Source organism: Schistocerca cancellata, chromosome 2 (assembly GCF_023864275.1).
Source record: "Schistocerca cancellata isolate TAMUIC-IGC-003103 chromosome 2, iqSchCanc2.1, whole genome shotgun sequence".
NCBI classification, from domain to species: domain Eukaryota; kingdom Metazoa; phylum Arthropoda; class Insecta; order Orthoptera; family Acrididae; genus Schistocerca; species Schistocerca cancellata.
Window position 1 is genome coordinate 76,553,128 of NC_064627.1, and position 16,478 is coordinate 76,569,605.

The window sequence follows — 16,478 nt, forward strand, 5'->3', positions numbered from 1 at the left end:
GGAAAAAAATGCATAGAGAGAGAGAGAGAGAGAGAGAGAGAGAGAGAGAGAGAGAGAGAGAGACAAGAGCTTGAAAGCTAGTGTCAATACCGTTTTCCTTTGTGCGTTTCTACAGGCCACACATATCAGCTGTGAGTGAGTGGTTGCCTTACCTTTATTTCATATAATTTAAAGGATCAGTTATTTATACTATCAAAATTTTTATGCAAACATGGTCATTTATGGTAGAAGCAGTATTAAGGAGGCTCCTGTTTCACTGCATCACCCAAATGATTATGCCCGGACCACATTGACCTCCTCGTTAAGTATTAGGACGACAAGTACCAAGTTTGAAGTTGCCAGTGGAACCACAGTGTCATCAAGAAAAATACGAGGTGCACTGATGTACTGTGGTTTTGTCACTGTACCTGGCAGAGTGCAATGTAGTTACGTAAGCTGTCAAATGATCCCAATGTGAGACTGCGTTATTGCACCACCATAAAATAAAGATGTGTGCATTAAAGTCACTTGTAGTGGCCTATTCAATACATGTTAACATAAAAGACTGTAAGAAACTCATATGAGAATCAGTAATTATCAATGCTTTAAAGTAGTTACGCTGTAATTATTAAGTAACTGTTTGAACTTATATTTACTGAGCCCACCTCTAAACATGCTGATGTCAACACCCTGCCTCGTTTACTAATTCCACAAGAAGATGGCTAAATGTTTTCAAACCACTGCTAATCTGAAACATAGCCCTAACAAATTCCCTATCACTACCCACGAATACCCAATACAATGAACCGAGACCCATTACTCGGCAGAATACTTGCCGCAGTCTACAAAAGACGGAGTATTTGGCCGAAATTGCTGACCTGTGCTTCAGAACACACTTCTTGTCACAGGACAGGCTAAACATAATCAAAGGTATCTCAATACTCACACTGGAAAATGAAGAATACCTTGTAGTCATTCCACTCTTGGTGCAGCCTACCAAAACAGAGCATATCTGTCTTGCATTCCTGTTTTAAGAACAATGTGGTTATTACTGGTGAATGCATGGTACAATTTTCTGTATATATGCTGGAAGCAAATGAGAACAGCACACAAAGATATGACTCTACAAATGACCTACGCAACAGTGACCATCTCATACGTAGTGTCGACAATGGCCCTCCCATAAAGTGGCAAATTCCGAAGTTTAGCATTCAGTCGAATCGTTAAAGATTTTTTTAACAGCACACAAAAGTGAACAAAATAAACCTGCACAATTTCTACACAAAAATCATTTTGAAATTGCTACCTGAATGATTGCACAATGTTGCGTTATGCATATGTCAGACTAACTGCCAAATCGCCCGACCAAAACGAAAATGAAACACTGGAAACTTTCATTTATAGAAAGCTTATTGAGCAAATGTACGTAATTGTTTTATTTTAAACAAAGTTTGGAGTCCGGCACTCAATTTATTAAAATTTCACCAGCCACCTCTTCCACCAGAGCTGGGAAATTCTACTAAAATGTATGTTTCACAGCGTACCCGTACCAACTCTGGGATACAAAAGAACATCTAAGGTTGCATGCACCAGCGGTCAAACTCTGCTATAATTAGTGGGGAAGATCAACAACAGTTCCCAGGCTGGTAGGGGCCCATGCAGTGGATACACATAACAGGACAACTCCCAAAACATGAAGAAGACCAGTGGGTCTGACATCAAAATATTGATTACTGGTTCAACATCTTGGTTGAACACCCAGAAGAACAACATTAAACAATCATGCTGCAAAAACCTGAAAAATTATTTGAAAAATACCTTTCTCAACATAAATTTCTCCCACAATGTAATGCTATGAGAGATCAGTGAGTGAAAATAGGTTCAGAAATACAACTTTATATATCAAACAATGGTAAATCCAGGATGGAATAATGACAATATGATGAAAAGGCTGGACTGCTACTCACCATACAGGCAACTCAACAACTCCTATACACACTTCCTCCATATACTGAGTAGCAATCTATCCTTTCCATAATGTAGTGGAAAAGCTGAGTCACAGACAGGAACAACAAAAAGACTGCTAAACAAGTAAGCTTTCGGCCGAAAAACCTTTTTCTGAATTAGACAATGTCTAATTCCGAAGAAAGCTTTTTGTCTGAAAGCTTACTCATTTAGTAGTCTTTTGTTGTGCCTGACTGCTACTCACATGTGGTGAGTAGCAATCTATCTTTTTCTTTAATTGGATAGATAAAAAACCAACTCATCAAACGGTGGCAGAACACAAACATAAAAGATGGTTGTAATCAGCAAGTTTTTGGGGCAAGTGGCTCCTTCTTCAGGCAAAAGGGTTGATTTCGGAAAAGTCACCCAGAACCACACGGGTCAGGGGAGACTTATCATTCAGGATGAGATGGTCTTTCCATCTCAAGAAAATTGCAGCCTGACCTATAGGTGAAGTTGTAGCCTGCACTGTGCTCAGGCTCGGGCTCGCTCTCTGAAGTGTTAAAAACTATTCAGTGGTAAGATCAGATGCTTACTCCCACATAATGTAAAAAAATCTACATGTATAATGTTCCATATCTCATACCGCCTACAGGAACTCATTTTTTAACACATCATATAACTGAACCACTGTTTAGCAGCACAATGTGTCCATTCACTTCCAAGAACGTAACGTCCATGGAAGCAAAAGAATATGCTGTGCTGCTTAATACAAGCTGGGACTTCTAAAGCATTTCAGTTATATAACAAGTTACAAAATTTGTTCCTACATCAACATCTACACAGATACTCCGCAAGGCACCATACGGTATGTGGCCAAGGGTACCCTGTACCACTACTCGTCATTTCCTTTCCTATTCCACTCGCAAATAGAGTGAGGGAAAAACGATTATCTCTATACCTCCATATGAGCCCTGATTTTTTGTATCTTATCTCCGTAGTCCTTACACATAATGTATGTTGGCAGCAGTAGAATCGTTCCGCAGTTGGCTTTGAATGTCGGTTCTCTAAATTTACTCAATAATGTTTCTCAAAAAGAATGTCACCTTCCCTCCAGGGATTCCCATTTGATTTCCCGAAGCATCTCCATAACACTTATGTGTTGATCAAATTTACCAGTAACAAATCTAGCAGCCAGCCTCTGAACTGCTTTGATAAAATCCTGTATGCATTATGTGAAGCGCAAGAATATATATATTCATATTTTCAATGGATGTGGGAACGTGTGTGTTCCCACGCAGCATTAAATAATTTTTGAATATGACATTCATACCACCAACACAACTGCATTTGAAACTGGCCAGTAATGTAACGTAACATGACATCATGTGCAGAGAACTTTACAGCCTTGGTGGATACTTACAATGGTTTTACCATTGAGTAATTGTGATCTCATCCTCTGGAACACATTAAAATTTGAGAGGGAGAGTACTGGAAAGAACTTAGGCTGTCACGAAGATCCAAAAGAAACACTGTAAGGTGGCCAACAAAGAAAAATATTGTGCAGAGCATAAACAAGGCTCATCTATGCTATGGTCACACAGTAATACGAAGTCACACTGCAGCAAGTGACAGTTTGTCATCAGATATAGGGCTATTATAAAAGAACGAAATGAGGTAAATTATTCAATGGCCTCGAGACTTCTTTGCAAACAGATATGAAATCCCATAGTTTCAGATACAAGAAAACCCATATTAAGACATTGTGTGTTTGGATGGAACATGGATTAGCGCTGGTCATTATGCCCAAAAAGACTAGGCAGATGACAGTTGTGGTAGCATTCTCCTAAGCAGTGGAACTACTAATGGTTTTTTACAGAACATCTGCTACATTTTAAGTCAAGAAAACAAACAGCTATTACAAAGAGATATATTGTGAGAACTTTCTTAATTGGTTCAAGGGACCATGCAGAACGTGTGAGCGACTTCAGTAGCATAACTGCTATAACCATGCTGCACACACGGCTAATGGCAAATTGCAACAGTGCCCTCTTCCAAGTTCCATAATCAATGACTTTGTTGTTCTCAACATGGTGTAGCTCCACAGATGATGAGACTGAAAACAGTATCAGATAAAGCAAGTTAATCATTATGTTAAGGGAAATGAAAATTTGATAGTGAAGGGACACTGGAATCTGTTAGCAGGAAGAAGAAGACAGTGGAAGAAAGACTGTACGGTGGGTGAGTGGGTGGGAGGTGGTGGGGACACGAAAGGGCAAGCTTCCTAGGAGAGTTCTGAACAGAATACGATTTATTAACTGTTAAAACTCAGTTTAAAAATGAAAGAAGAATGCTGTATATGTGGAAGAGACCTGGACGTACCACAAGATTTCAAATAGATTATATAGTAGTAAGTAATATCTTTAGAAATTAGATTTTGAACTGTAGGAAATATCCAAGAGCCGATTGGGATGCTAAACACAATTTACCAGTTATGAATTGCATACTAAACTTGAAGAAACTGGTTAAATGTAGAAATTTATGAAGATATGACCTGAATGAGTTGGAAGAACCAGATGACATTGAGTTCCAAAAGAACATATAACAGAAGGGGAATGTATAACTGCACAAATAATTGGAGCTTGTAAACAAGATAACATATTTCCTGCTTCCAATTATTATTGGAATCAGGCCTTGTCAGTTCCTGGAGCAAGAAACGGTGACTGCATTCACTGGATATACAGACATTGACCAAGTTCCACTAGTTTTGGTCAGTCCAGAGTATTTTATTTCCTCTAGAGATACCAAACTATGAGGATATTTACTACTTTATTTCACCCACTTTTGACAATTTAGCAACCTACTCTTGCAATAGGGGCCAGAGCGTTTGTCAAACTTGAAATGTACGTGTGTGTTCACAGTTAACTCGTCTTTAAGATATAGAAGACAGGGCAAACTCTCTGTCACCATGAATGTTGAAATAAAAATATCAGTTTGTGTAGGCAATAATGTGAATGACTGGGCCTAAGTCATGTACAGTAAACACTTTAAAAACATCATAGAACTACCTCTGGACTGAACTACGCTCTCTGCACACGGGATGTAAACACCTACTCGAGCTGTCAGTGCACTCAGTGCCTCTCATCTTTTGGAACCAGGCCTAATCACAACTCATTGAACCACTGTAAACACATCCAGTCAGCTACTGTCTAGTTCAGCTACTATCTAGTTTGTGTTGTTTGGCCCATCGAAGATATGCAACTTCACGTGTCACTGTGAGCAATGACCATTTCCAAGGTGCCAGACTTAATGTCCATTGTATGCAGCTCCTTGCAGTGATTGTTCAGAAACTTGCTGAGATGGATCAGCATTCACCGACAGCCACAATTTTTGTTGGGTTTGAAATCGACAGCCACTGCCACACGTCTCTGGTCCTTCTTCCTAGGATCCTACTACAACAACAGCTCTTGTGCCATCAGTAGTGGAGCGACATAATTTCTCTGAAAACCATTGTTGGAGAGTATGCCTCTAAACTGGGAGGTACTATTCTTCATCATTTTCACACAAGGTATAAGCAGTCAAATAGCAAGGAAGAGGACAGTTTCTCAAACCATGCTTCAAGATCATGTGTCAAGATAGAATGCATAAATTCTAGTGCAACTGAATTACTATACAAATAAAATCTATCAGTTTCATCTGGTATAAATTCCATCTGATCTGTTACAACTACCAGAAAACTACCATAATGCTAGAATTTTGACCTAATCCACAATAATTGTATCCTGAAACTAAATTCCCAAATATATGCACAAAATGGATGAAACTTCGTTTTCTCGCAATCAAATATGACTGGAAAATTTTTCTTTTCTTACAGAAACAAACTTAAGCTGATACCATAGCTTAGGACTGTCGCTTCAAGAGTCATCACAATCAATTTCATTCTGTTTCACATCTAGCGAGAATTTCCAAAACTTCATCCTCTATTAAACACAAAGATGTGCCACTTTCTTAACAAAACCAAATCTTAGTCAACAGTACCACATAAAGATGATGAAAATAAAAACACAATGCCACAACAACAAATGCACACAATGACTACAACAGAGATCACCAAATGTTGAACAGCTAATATGTATCTGGTGCGGAAATAAGGCTCTGCTTAGTCGTGTCGACATGGTGAGATACAGTCTGACCACTGTCAAAATTACTTGTTTGTTATCTTGCGATTTTGAGGATATTTACAATGGTTGTTTGGAAGACAATGTTGCAACAACTTTATGGTAGTGTGAGGACGGGTAGTGTATGATTAGAGGGCCAAGAAGCTGACTGGAAGAGTCATTAATAAATATTTTTGCACAAATTATCACTTTGCCTCATAAAAGGCTCAGCGCATGTACCCTTGACCAACTTTTCCTGAGAGGCTGCCAATCTATAGTATTCTCCTTCTCAATACTGTATTCCTGAATTTTCAAGTGCCTCATTCATATAAACATACAAGAACATTATTAGAATTCATTTTCAATCACTGAATATTCTGTTGTGCCTATATAAACTTATTCAGACAACATTCTTTTATAGTAACATTGCATTTTGTTTTAGCATCTTGTAGAACAGTCTGTCTGAATAAGCTGTTTGGCCTACAAAAGCCAACACTTACAATCTGATTATCACTCTCAGCAATGGTATCTATTGCCTCTTCTATACTTTTAGCAGTCAATTTGACTAATGTATGTTTCTCCCTGCTGTTAAGATGTAGGTCATGTCTTGTGCACGAACACCTCCCAATAGCAACTGACACAGCACCAATGTGACCCCTACCTGAAGACCACAGCAATCTGCTCACTTTCTGGTTAACTCCCTTTGGCACCATGTTATCATGCAACTTCTGAACTTCAATGAATCCCACATTCATCTGCCAATTTGCTGTGCTTAACTGTTCAGTTAACTCTTTACATTACATTCCATATTCTTGGTTAGGCTCTGCCTGCTCTCCAAACTATTAATATCTGGCCCCCTTTACTCAAAACCACAGCCAGTTGATTTAAAATACTTGTGACATGGTGTCCTGATCCCGTCACTGTTGCCCTATGCCATTCTATCCCATAGCCAGAAGCAAAACCCTTGCATTACTATTCACCTCAATTTCCAAACTATCTCACAAGTTCACTTAATGGTCTGCCGTGCAATGATCTTGTGTACAGTTAATGATGTTCCTCTAATTCTAGTGGTAAATAAGCTTGTCTGTTATATAAGATAATACTAATGGAGTTATCCACCCCTCTCTCTTTTCACTCTTCATTTGTTAACTGTCCAAAGAAAACCACAAACCCCTCAACTGAAATACTGAAGTTCAACTTCGGCAAACACAATCTCTGAATGGCGGGCTCAAGAGACACTTCACGGACAACACACTATAGCCTTCACCTCCAAGCACACTTAGCAAAATGAATCAAAGCATTTATCGATAGTTACTACAATAATACTGCAGCCACTATTGTTCAAATATTATGGTTTCCAGCAAGTGGACACAAAACAAAAAATGACCGCAAATCTTATGATTCTTAGTTGGCTTGATTTCTTTTTACGCTTAACTAGAAGCTGTAACATATAAAGACTATATAGGAACTGCAATCTCTGCTGAAGCGTGAACTGATCAGGAATGAAAAGCAACACATGGTACAGAAGTTTATGTCTCTCCACAGATGATAATATGTACCAAGATGTGTCAAACGAGGTACTGTGAACAAGAAACTAATTCCCAAGAATACACAAGCAACTGTCCGAATTTATTATAACTGATTCCATAACCTCTCACAGCAACTCAAAGAGAAATCACTTACAAAATTACATGGAGTACTGCTGCAAAAAAATCTAGGTGGTTCTCCCATGATACAAGCAACTATCTACAAAGATTATCTACCAGTCCCATCTTCTTCCGATCTGGCATACCAAGGATTCTTTTTGCCTTTTGCTTTCTATCAGATCAAGCTCTTGTCTCTTTCCAAGCTCGTTTTGAAAATGCTTACTATGCACCACTTTAAATCTGCAAAGAACTGAGAAACTACCACTGCCATATCCTATTCATCTTACCTGACATTATCATTCCTCGCACTGCAGACCAATCATTCAACAACCTTTCCAGACCACGACGACTAAATCTAGGAGGTTCAAGGTCGTGGTCAGGCATATCAGGTTCTGGAAGTAAACAGAAACAGAAAAATAACCATAAGATCTACTTTTAATGTGAGCATACTTATGAGGGCTATTCAGGAAGATTTATATATATATATATATATATATATATATATATATATATATATATATATATATATATATATATATATAGTTATAATAGAAGGAAACATTCCATGAAGGAAAAATATACCTAAAAACAAAGATGATGTGACTTACCAAATGAAAGTGCTGGCAGGTCGACAGACACACAAACAAACACAAACATACACACAAAATTCAAGCTTTCGCAACAAACTGTTGCCTCATCAGGAAAGAGGGAAGGAGAGGGAAAGACGAAAGGATGTGGGTTTTAAGGGAGAGGGTAAGGAGTCATTCCAGTCCCAGGAGCGGAAAGACTTACCTTATGGGGAAAAAAGGACGGGTATACACTCGCGCACACACACACACACATATCCATCCACACATCTACAGACACAGTGTGGATGGATATGTGTGTGTGTGTTATATATATATATATATAAAAAGAAAGATGATGAGACTTACCAAACAAAAGCGCTGGCAGGTCGATAGACACACAAACAAACACAAACATACACACAAAATTCTAGCTTTCGCAACCAACGGTTGCCTCGTCAGGAAAGAGGGAAGGAGAGGGAAAGACAAAAGGATTTGGGTTTTAAGGGAGAGGGTAAGGAGTCATTCCAATCCCGGGAGCGGAAAGACTTACCTTAAGGGGAAAAAAGGACAGGTATACACTCGCGCACACACACACATATCCATCCGCATATACACAGACACAAGCAGACATTTGTAAAGGCAAAGAGTTTGGGCAGAGATGTCAGTCGGGGCGGAAGTACAGAGGCAAAGATGATGTTGAAAGACAGGTGAGGTATGAGCGGCAGCAAATTGAAATTAGAAATTAGCGGAGATTGAGGCCTGGCGGATAGCGAGAAGAGAGGATATGCTGAAGGGCAAGTTCCCATCTCCGGAGTTCTGACAGGTTGGTGTTAGTGGGAAGTATCCAGATAACCCGGACAGTGTAACACTGTGCCAAGATGTGCTGGCCGTGCACCTAGGCATGTTTAGCCACAGGGTGATCCTCATTACCAACAAACACTGTCTGCCTGTGTCCATTCATGCGAATGGACAGTTTGTTGCTGGTCATTCCCACAGAGAACGCTTCACAGAGTAGGCAGGTCAGTTGGTAAATCACGTGGGTGCTTTCACACGTGGCTCTGCCTTTGATCGTGTACACCTTCCGGGTTACAGGACTGGAATAGGTGGTGGTGGGAGGGTGCATGGGACAGGTTTTACACCGGGGGCGGTTACAGGGGTAGGAGCCAGAGTGTAGGGAAGATGGTTTGAGGATTTCATAGGGATGAACTAAGAGGTTACGAAGGTTAGGTGGATGGCAGAAAGACACTCTTGGTGGAGTGGGGAGGATTTCATGAAGGATGGATCTCATTTCAGGGCAGGATTTGAGGAAGTCGTATCCCTGCTGGAGAGTCACATTCAGAATCTGATCCAGTCCCGGAAAGTATCCTGTCACAAGTGGAGCAATTTTGGGGTTCTTCTGTGGAAGGTTCTGGGTTTGAGGAGATGAGGAAGTGGCTCTGGTTATTTGCTTCTGTACCAGGTTGGGAGGGTAGTTACGGGATACAAAAGCTGTTTTCAGGTTGTTGGTGTAATGGTTCAAGGATTCCGGACTGGAGCAGATTCGTTTGCCACGAAGACCTAGGCTGTAGGGAAGGGACCGTTTGATGTGGAATGGGTGGCAGTTGTCTTAATGGAGGTACTGTTGCTTGTTGGTGGGTTTGATGTGGACGGACATGTGAAGCTGGCCATTGGACAGGTGGAGGTCAACGTCAAGGAAAGTGGCATGGGATTTAGAGTAGGACCAGGTGAATCTGATGGAACCAAAGGAGTTGAGGTTGGAGAGGAAATTCTGGAGTAGTTCTTCACTGTGAGTCCAGATCATGAAAATGTCATCAATAAATCTGTACCAAACATTGGGTTGGCAGGCCTGGGTAACCAAGGGAACAGCCATGGGTACCAGGATGGCCCCCTCGTACGCCAACCTATTCATGGGTCACTTAGAGGAAGCCTTCTTGGTTACCCAGGCCTGCCAACCCAAAGTTTGGTACAGATTTATTGATGACATTTTCATGATCTGGACTCACAGTGAAGAAGAACTCCAGAATTTCCTCTCCAACCTCAACTCCTTTGGTTCCATCAGATTCACCTGGTCCTACTCTAAATCCCATGCCACTTTCCTTGGCGTTAATCTCCACCTGTCCAATGGCCAGCTTCACACGTCCGTCCACATCAAACCCACCAACAAGCAACAGTACCTCCATTATGACAGCTGCCGCCCATTCCACATCAAACGGTCCCTTCCCTACAGCCTAGGTCTTCGTGGCAAACGAATCTGCTCCAGTCCGGAATCCTTGAACCATTACACCAACAACCTGAAAACAGCTTTTGCATCCCGTAACTACCCTCCCAACCTGGTACAGAAGCAAATAACCAGAGCCACTTCCTCATCTCCTCAAACCCAGAACCTTCCACAGAAGAACCCCAAAAGTGCCCCACTTGTGACAGGATACTCTCCGGGACTGGATCAGATTCTGAATGTGGCTCTCCAGCAGGGATACGACTTCCTCAAATCCTGCCCTGAAATGAGATCCATCCTTCATGAAATCCTCCCCACTCCACCAAGAGTGTCTTTCCGCTGTCCACCTAACCTTCGTAACCTCTTAGTTCATCCCTATGAAATCCATTTCTAATTTCAATTTGCTGCCGCTCATACCTCACCTGTCTTTCAACATCATCTTTGCCTCTGTACTTCCGCCCCGACTGACATCTCTGCCCAAACTCTTTGCCTTTACAAATGTCTGCTTGTGTCTGTGTATATGCGGATGGATATGTGTGTGTGTGCGCGAGTGTATACCTGTCCTTTTTTCCCCTTAAGGTAAGTCTTTCCGCTCCCGGGATTGGAATGACTCCTTACCCTCTCCCTTAAAACCCAAATCCTTTTGTCTTTCCCTCTCCTTCCCTCTTTCCTGACGAGGCAACCGTTGGTTGCGAAAGCTAGAATTTTGTGTGTATGTTTGTGTTTGTGTGTCTATCGACCTGCCAGCGCTTTTGTTTGGTAAGTCTCATCATCTTTCTTTATATATATATAACACCACCACTAAGTACAAGAAATACATTTTATTATATATGTCTCAAAGAGCGACTGACGTACTACTTTTCCACTAGTCACCAAATACAATGAGGCACTTATCATAGCAGTGGATAAGCTTTTAAAGACCTTTGTCATAAAATTCCGCCGACTGAGACTTCAGCCAGTGTGTCACGCCCACCTGGTGTTCTGCATCGTCATCAAAGCAGTGCGTTGCAAGCCAGTTCTTCATCTTGCGAAACAACTGGAAGTCGCTTGGTGCACGATCGGGGCTGTAGGGCGGATGAAGGAAAATTTACTATTTGAATGAATTAAGGAGTTCTTTAGCGCGGTGTGCCGTGTGAGGTCGGAAATTGTTGTGCAAAAACAAAATTTTGGACATCAGCTTTCCTCAACATTTGTTTTGAACAGCTCTTCTAAAGCTGTGCAAAGTTTAGTTCTCCCCCCCCCCCCCCCCCACCCGCCAAAAAAAAAAAAAAAAAAAAAAAAAAAAAAAAAAAAAAAAAAAAAAAAAAGAGAGAGAGAGAGAGAGAGAGAGAGAGAGAGAGAGAGAGACAGAATCAGAGGTGGAGCCCCTCCACACCCACACGATGGCCAACTCAAAAGGTCTACTGCCATCTCTGAATAAAGGGTTAGTGTTCACTAAAGTGAGGTGTCGCAGGATGTGAGTACTGCAATGTTTGCATATGTCTGGCTAGGGTTAGCCATTTATATGCGCTCATCTGTAGATAGATTGGGTCGAAAGTCGAACGAAGGGTAGCGGTTTGAAGGGCAGAGGGAAAAAAGTGCCAAGGCAAGCGCCAAGGAAAAAAACCTCTGCAATAGTTAGGTTGGGTAGTAAGAGCATTAGTGGATGTCTTGCTGACTGTGATAGGTCTTACAAGGGTAGGTTATGTTAGAAGTGGGTATCATGCAATCGGATACAGTGTCATGCTAAGTTTCGTCCTAAGAGATCAGTCCTAGACGGTGCTGCAGCACGGTGTGCTGCAGTTTGTGCTATGAGAGCCCCTGCTGCGCTGTCAGTGGTGACTTCACGCAGGGGAGGGCCCAGGTCATCCATCGGTGTCTGGTGGGCGTGCGTCGAAGCCAAGTGCTCCGAGATGCGTGACCACCTAGCGGCACCACTACTTGCTTGTTGGCTGCGCAGACAGGCTCAATGACAGCCCATGCTCTTGAGCGTCCTTGACGCAATGGTTGCTCACTCATCGGGAGCAGAGCTGCTCAGAGCCAACGGGCTTTGGCATTGGTGCAGCCTGTTCCGTCTTCTTCTTCCTCGGTGTGTCCTGCCGCTGGCTGATCTGCCAGGGGAGCGGCGGCTGACTTCTCTTCTCTGCCTGCTGCATCTGCACGGATATCTTGGGCCCTCTGCGAGCGCAACTGCTGCAGCTGGTTACATGCCTCTGTCGTCTCTGCAGTCAGGGTGGCCTTGAAGGCTGCCCTATCCGCATCCATGGTGGCTTTGAAGGCCACAATCGCCTCCTCCGCTGCAGCCGCCAGCACGGCGCACAACTCTTACACCTGCAGCACTTGCTTTACTGCCGTTGGCAGCTGGTCCCCTGCCCCACTCTCACTGGTGTGGTATTCTGGCCACCTGTGGGCAGTGGGAGCAGTCGTCTCTCCTTCTGGTTTCGTCTTTGTTCGGCGGCAACTGCAGCACCGTCATCGCTGCCTCTTGGTATGCATCTTGTCTCCAGTGCAGCCGTCGCTCACAAAGTTTGACAGTACCAGGCAGAATTTATAGTTGCTCCACGTTCGAGAAAATCAATAAGAAGCACACCTTGCCTATCCCAAAACACTGTAGCCATGAACTTCCTTGCTGACAAGGTTTGCAAACATTTTCTTGATTTTTGGGGGGACCTTGTGTGCCTCCACTCCATGGACTGTAATTTTGTCTTGGAATTGACATGTTTCACCCAAGTATTGTCACTGGTTAACATTCTATCCAGTAATGAGTCACCATGTTTGTGGTGCCTCCACAAATGTCAATATTACCCCCATTCGCTATTCTTTATGGTGCTCTGTAAGCATTTTTGGCGACCATCATCCACAAAAGTTGTGGTGGCCTAGCTTTTGAGTGAAAATTTCAAATGACAAAGTCTGTGAAACTTGTGGAAAAGTACGCAAAAGCTCCGTTATTGTAAAGCGACGGTTTCCATGAATCATTTCATCAACTTTGGCAACAAGATCATCCATTCTTCTCTTCATCATGAACACTGGTTTGGGCATTTTTAAACCGAATGCACCATTTCCAGATGGAACACTAACTAATTACGTTGTTTCCGTACACTTCGCACAGTTCCCAATAAATTTCTATAGGTTTTAGGTTTTTGGCAACAAAAACCACATCACAGACCGCACCTCACAACTGGCGGGATTTTTGACTGCAGCGCACATTTCAAATTCGAATATTGAAAAAACCAGATCTGCAGAGACATTCCCGCTGTCAAGGATGGATGCTGACTGAGCTGCCGAGCATGCACATGCCAAAACACACACAATCAGCGCACGCCTAGTGGTGTCAGACGGAAGCGTTCCCTACTTTCTGAACATCCCTCATAAAAACAAAACACAACAAAAAAATTTAGGCCTATTTTGGTTTTAACACTTAGTTCTAACTCTAAGCTAGGCACATACAAAATACTGAAACTACCATTATGAGCAAACAGAACTTCAAAAGAATTTCTTAATATGTCAATTAAAATTTAACACTGGAAACGAAAATACTATTTCAGTTACTAGATAAAATGATTTTCAGTTAACCACTCTTCTAATAAATGTTTACTTCCTACACACAATGTGCAATTTACAAATGTACTTTATCACTCCACTTCATACTTTGAGCAAATGAAATCTAGTGTGAAAGTCATACTAAGATTTTTCAATCCTACCACTGGTTTTTGTCTTTTGTTAGCACTGTTTTTTATATTGTGTTGAAATTTGTGCCCTGTTAATTTAGAATATTAGACTATGTGTACTATGTTATTGTAAAAAGTGGTGTTGCTCATAAACAGCACTGATTTTACTTAGGTATCGTATGCATTTATTGTATGGATCAATGATGATGGCGTCCTCTTGGGTAAAATATTCAGGAGGTAAAATAGTCCGCCATTCGGACATCTGGGTGGGGACAACTCAGGAGGACGTTGTTATCAGGAGAAAGAAAACTGGCGTTCTATGGATCGGAGCGTGCAAAGTCAGATCCCTTAATCAGGCAGGCACGTTAGATAATTTAAAACGGGAAATGGATAGGTTAAAGATAGATATAGTGGGAATTAGTGAAGTTCGGTGGCAGGAGGAACAAGACTTCTGGTCAGGTGAATACAGGGTTATAAATACAAAATCAAATAGGGTAATGCAGAAGTAGGTTTAATAATGGGGGGAGGGGGGGGGGGGAGATTGGAATGCGGGTAAGCTGCTACAAACAGCATAGTGAACACATTATTGTGGCCAACATAGATCGGAAGCCCACACCTACCACAGTAAGAGAAGGGAACATAATAGGTGAAAATAGAATGGGAGTAAGGAATGAAAGAGGAAACTGCCTGGTAGAATTTTGGACAGAGCATAACTTAATCACAGGTAACACTTGGTTCAAGAATCATGAAAGAAGGTTGTATGCATGGAAGAAGCCTGGAGATACTGGAAGGTATCAGATAGATTATATAATGGTAAGACAGAGATTCAGGAACCAGGTTTTAAATTGTAAGACAATTCCAGAGGCAGATGTGGACTCTGACCACAATCTACTGGTTATGAACTGTAAATTAAAACTGAAGAAATTGCAAAAAGGTGGGAAATTGAGGAGATGGGACCTGGATAAATTGAAAGAACCAGAGGTTGTAGAGAGCTTCAGGGAGAGCATTAGGGAACGATTGACAAGAATGGGGGAAAGAAATGCAGTAGAAGAAGAATGGGCAGCTTTGAGAGATGAAATAGTGAAGGTAGCAGAGGATCAAGTAGGTAAAAAGACGAGGGCTAATAGAAATCCTTGGGTAACAAAAGAGATATGTAATTTAATTGGTGAAAGGAGAAAATATAAAAAAGGCAAAAAGGAATACAAACGTCTCAAAAATGAGATTGACAGGAAGTGCAAAATGGCTTAACAGGGATGGCTAGAGGACAAATGTAAGGATGTACAGGCGCATATCACTAGGGGTAAAATAGATACTGCCTACAGGAAAATTAAAGAGACCTTTGGAGAAAAAAGAAAGACTTGCATGAATATCAAGAGCTCAGATGGAAACCCAGTACTAAGGAAAGAAGTGAAAGCAGAAAGGTGGAAGGAGTATACAGAGGGTCTATACAAGGGCGATTTACTTGAGGACAATATTATGGAAATGGAAGAGGATGTAAATGAAGATGAAATGGAGATATGATACTGCGTGAAGAGTTTGATAGAGCACTGAAAGACCTAAGTCGAAACAAGGCCCCGGGAGTAGACAACATCCCATTGACAGCCTTGGGAGAGCCAAGCCTAACAAAACTCTACCATCTAGTGAGCAAGATGTATGAGACAGGCGAAATACCCTCAGATTTTAGGAAGAATATAATTCCAATCCCAAAGAAAGCAGGTGTTGACAGATGTGAAAATTACCAAACTATCAGTTTAATAAGCCACAGCTGCAAAATACTAACGCGAATTCTTTACAGATGAATGGAAAAACTGGTAGAAGCCGACCTCAGGGAAGATTAGTTTGGATTCCGTAGAAATGTTGGAACACGCGAGGCAATACTGACCCTACGACTTATCTTAGAAGCTAGATTAAGAAAAGGCAAACCTACGTTTCTAGCATTTGTAGACTTGGAGAAAGCTTTTGACAATGTTGACTGGATTAATCTCTTTCAAATTCTGAAGGTGGCAGGGATAAAATACAGGGACTGAAAGGCTATTTACAATTTGTACAGAAACGAGATGGCAGTTATAAGAGTCGAGGGGCATGAAAGGGAAGCAGTGGTTGGAAAGGGAGTGAGACAGGGTTGTAGCCTATCCCCGATGTTATTCAATCTGTATATTGAGCAAGCAGTAAGGGAAAGAAAAATTGGGAGTAGGTATTAAAATCCATGGAGAAGAAATAAAAACTTTGAGGTTCGCCGATGACAATGTAATTCTGTCAGAGACAGCAAAGGACCTGGAAGAGCAGTTGAATGGAATGGACAGTGTCTTGAAAGGAGGTTA

At 41.6% G+C, this 16,478-nt stretch overlaps 1 protein-coding gene across 1 annotated transcript in view; it reads right to left on the reverse strand.

The window, feature by feature from the left end:
• The window catches only part of LOC126161352 (E3 ubiquitin-protein ligase UBR5), a 349,964-nt gene that overhangs the window by 209,368 nt on the left and 124,118 nt on the right, over positions 1-16,478 (reverse strand). Inside the window, exon 22 of the mRNA XM_049917120.1 lies at positions 8,014-8,118. Coding sequence (XP_049773077.1) covers positions 8,014-8,118 — 105 coding nt within the window. The remainder of the gene's footprint in view (positions 1-8,013; positions 8,119-16,478) is intronic.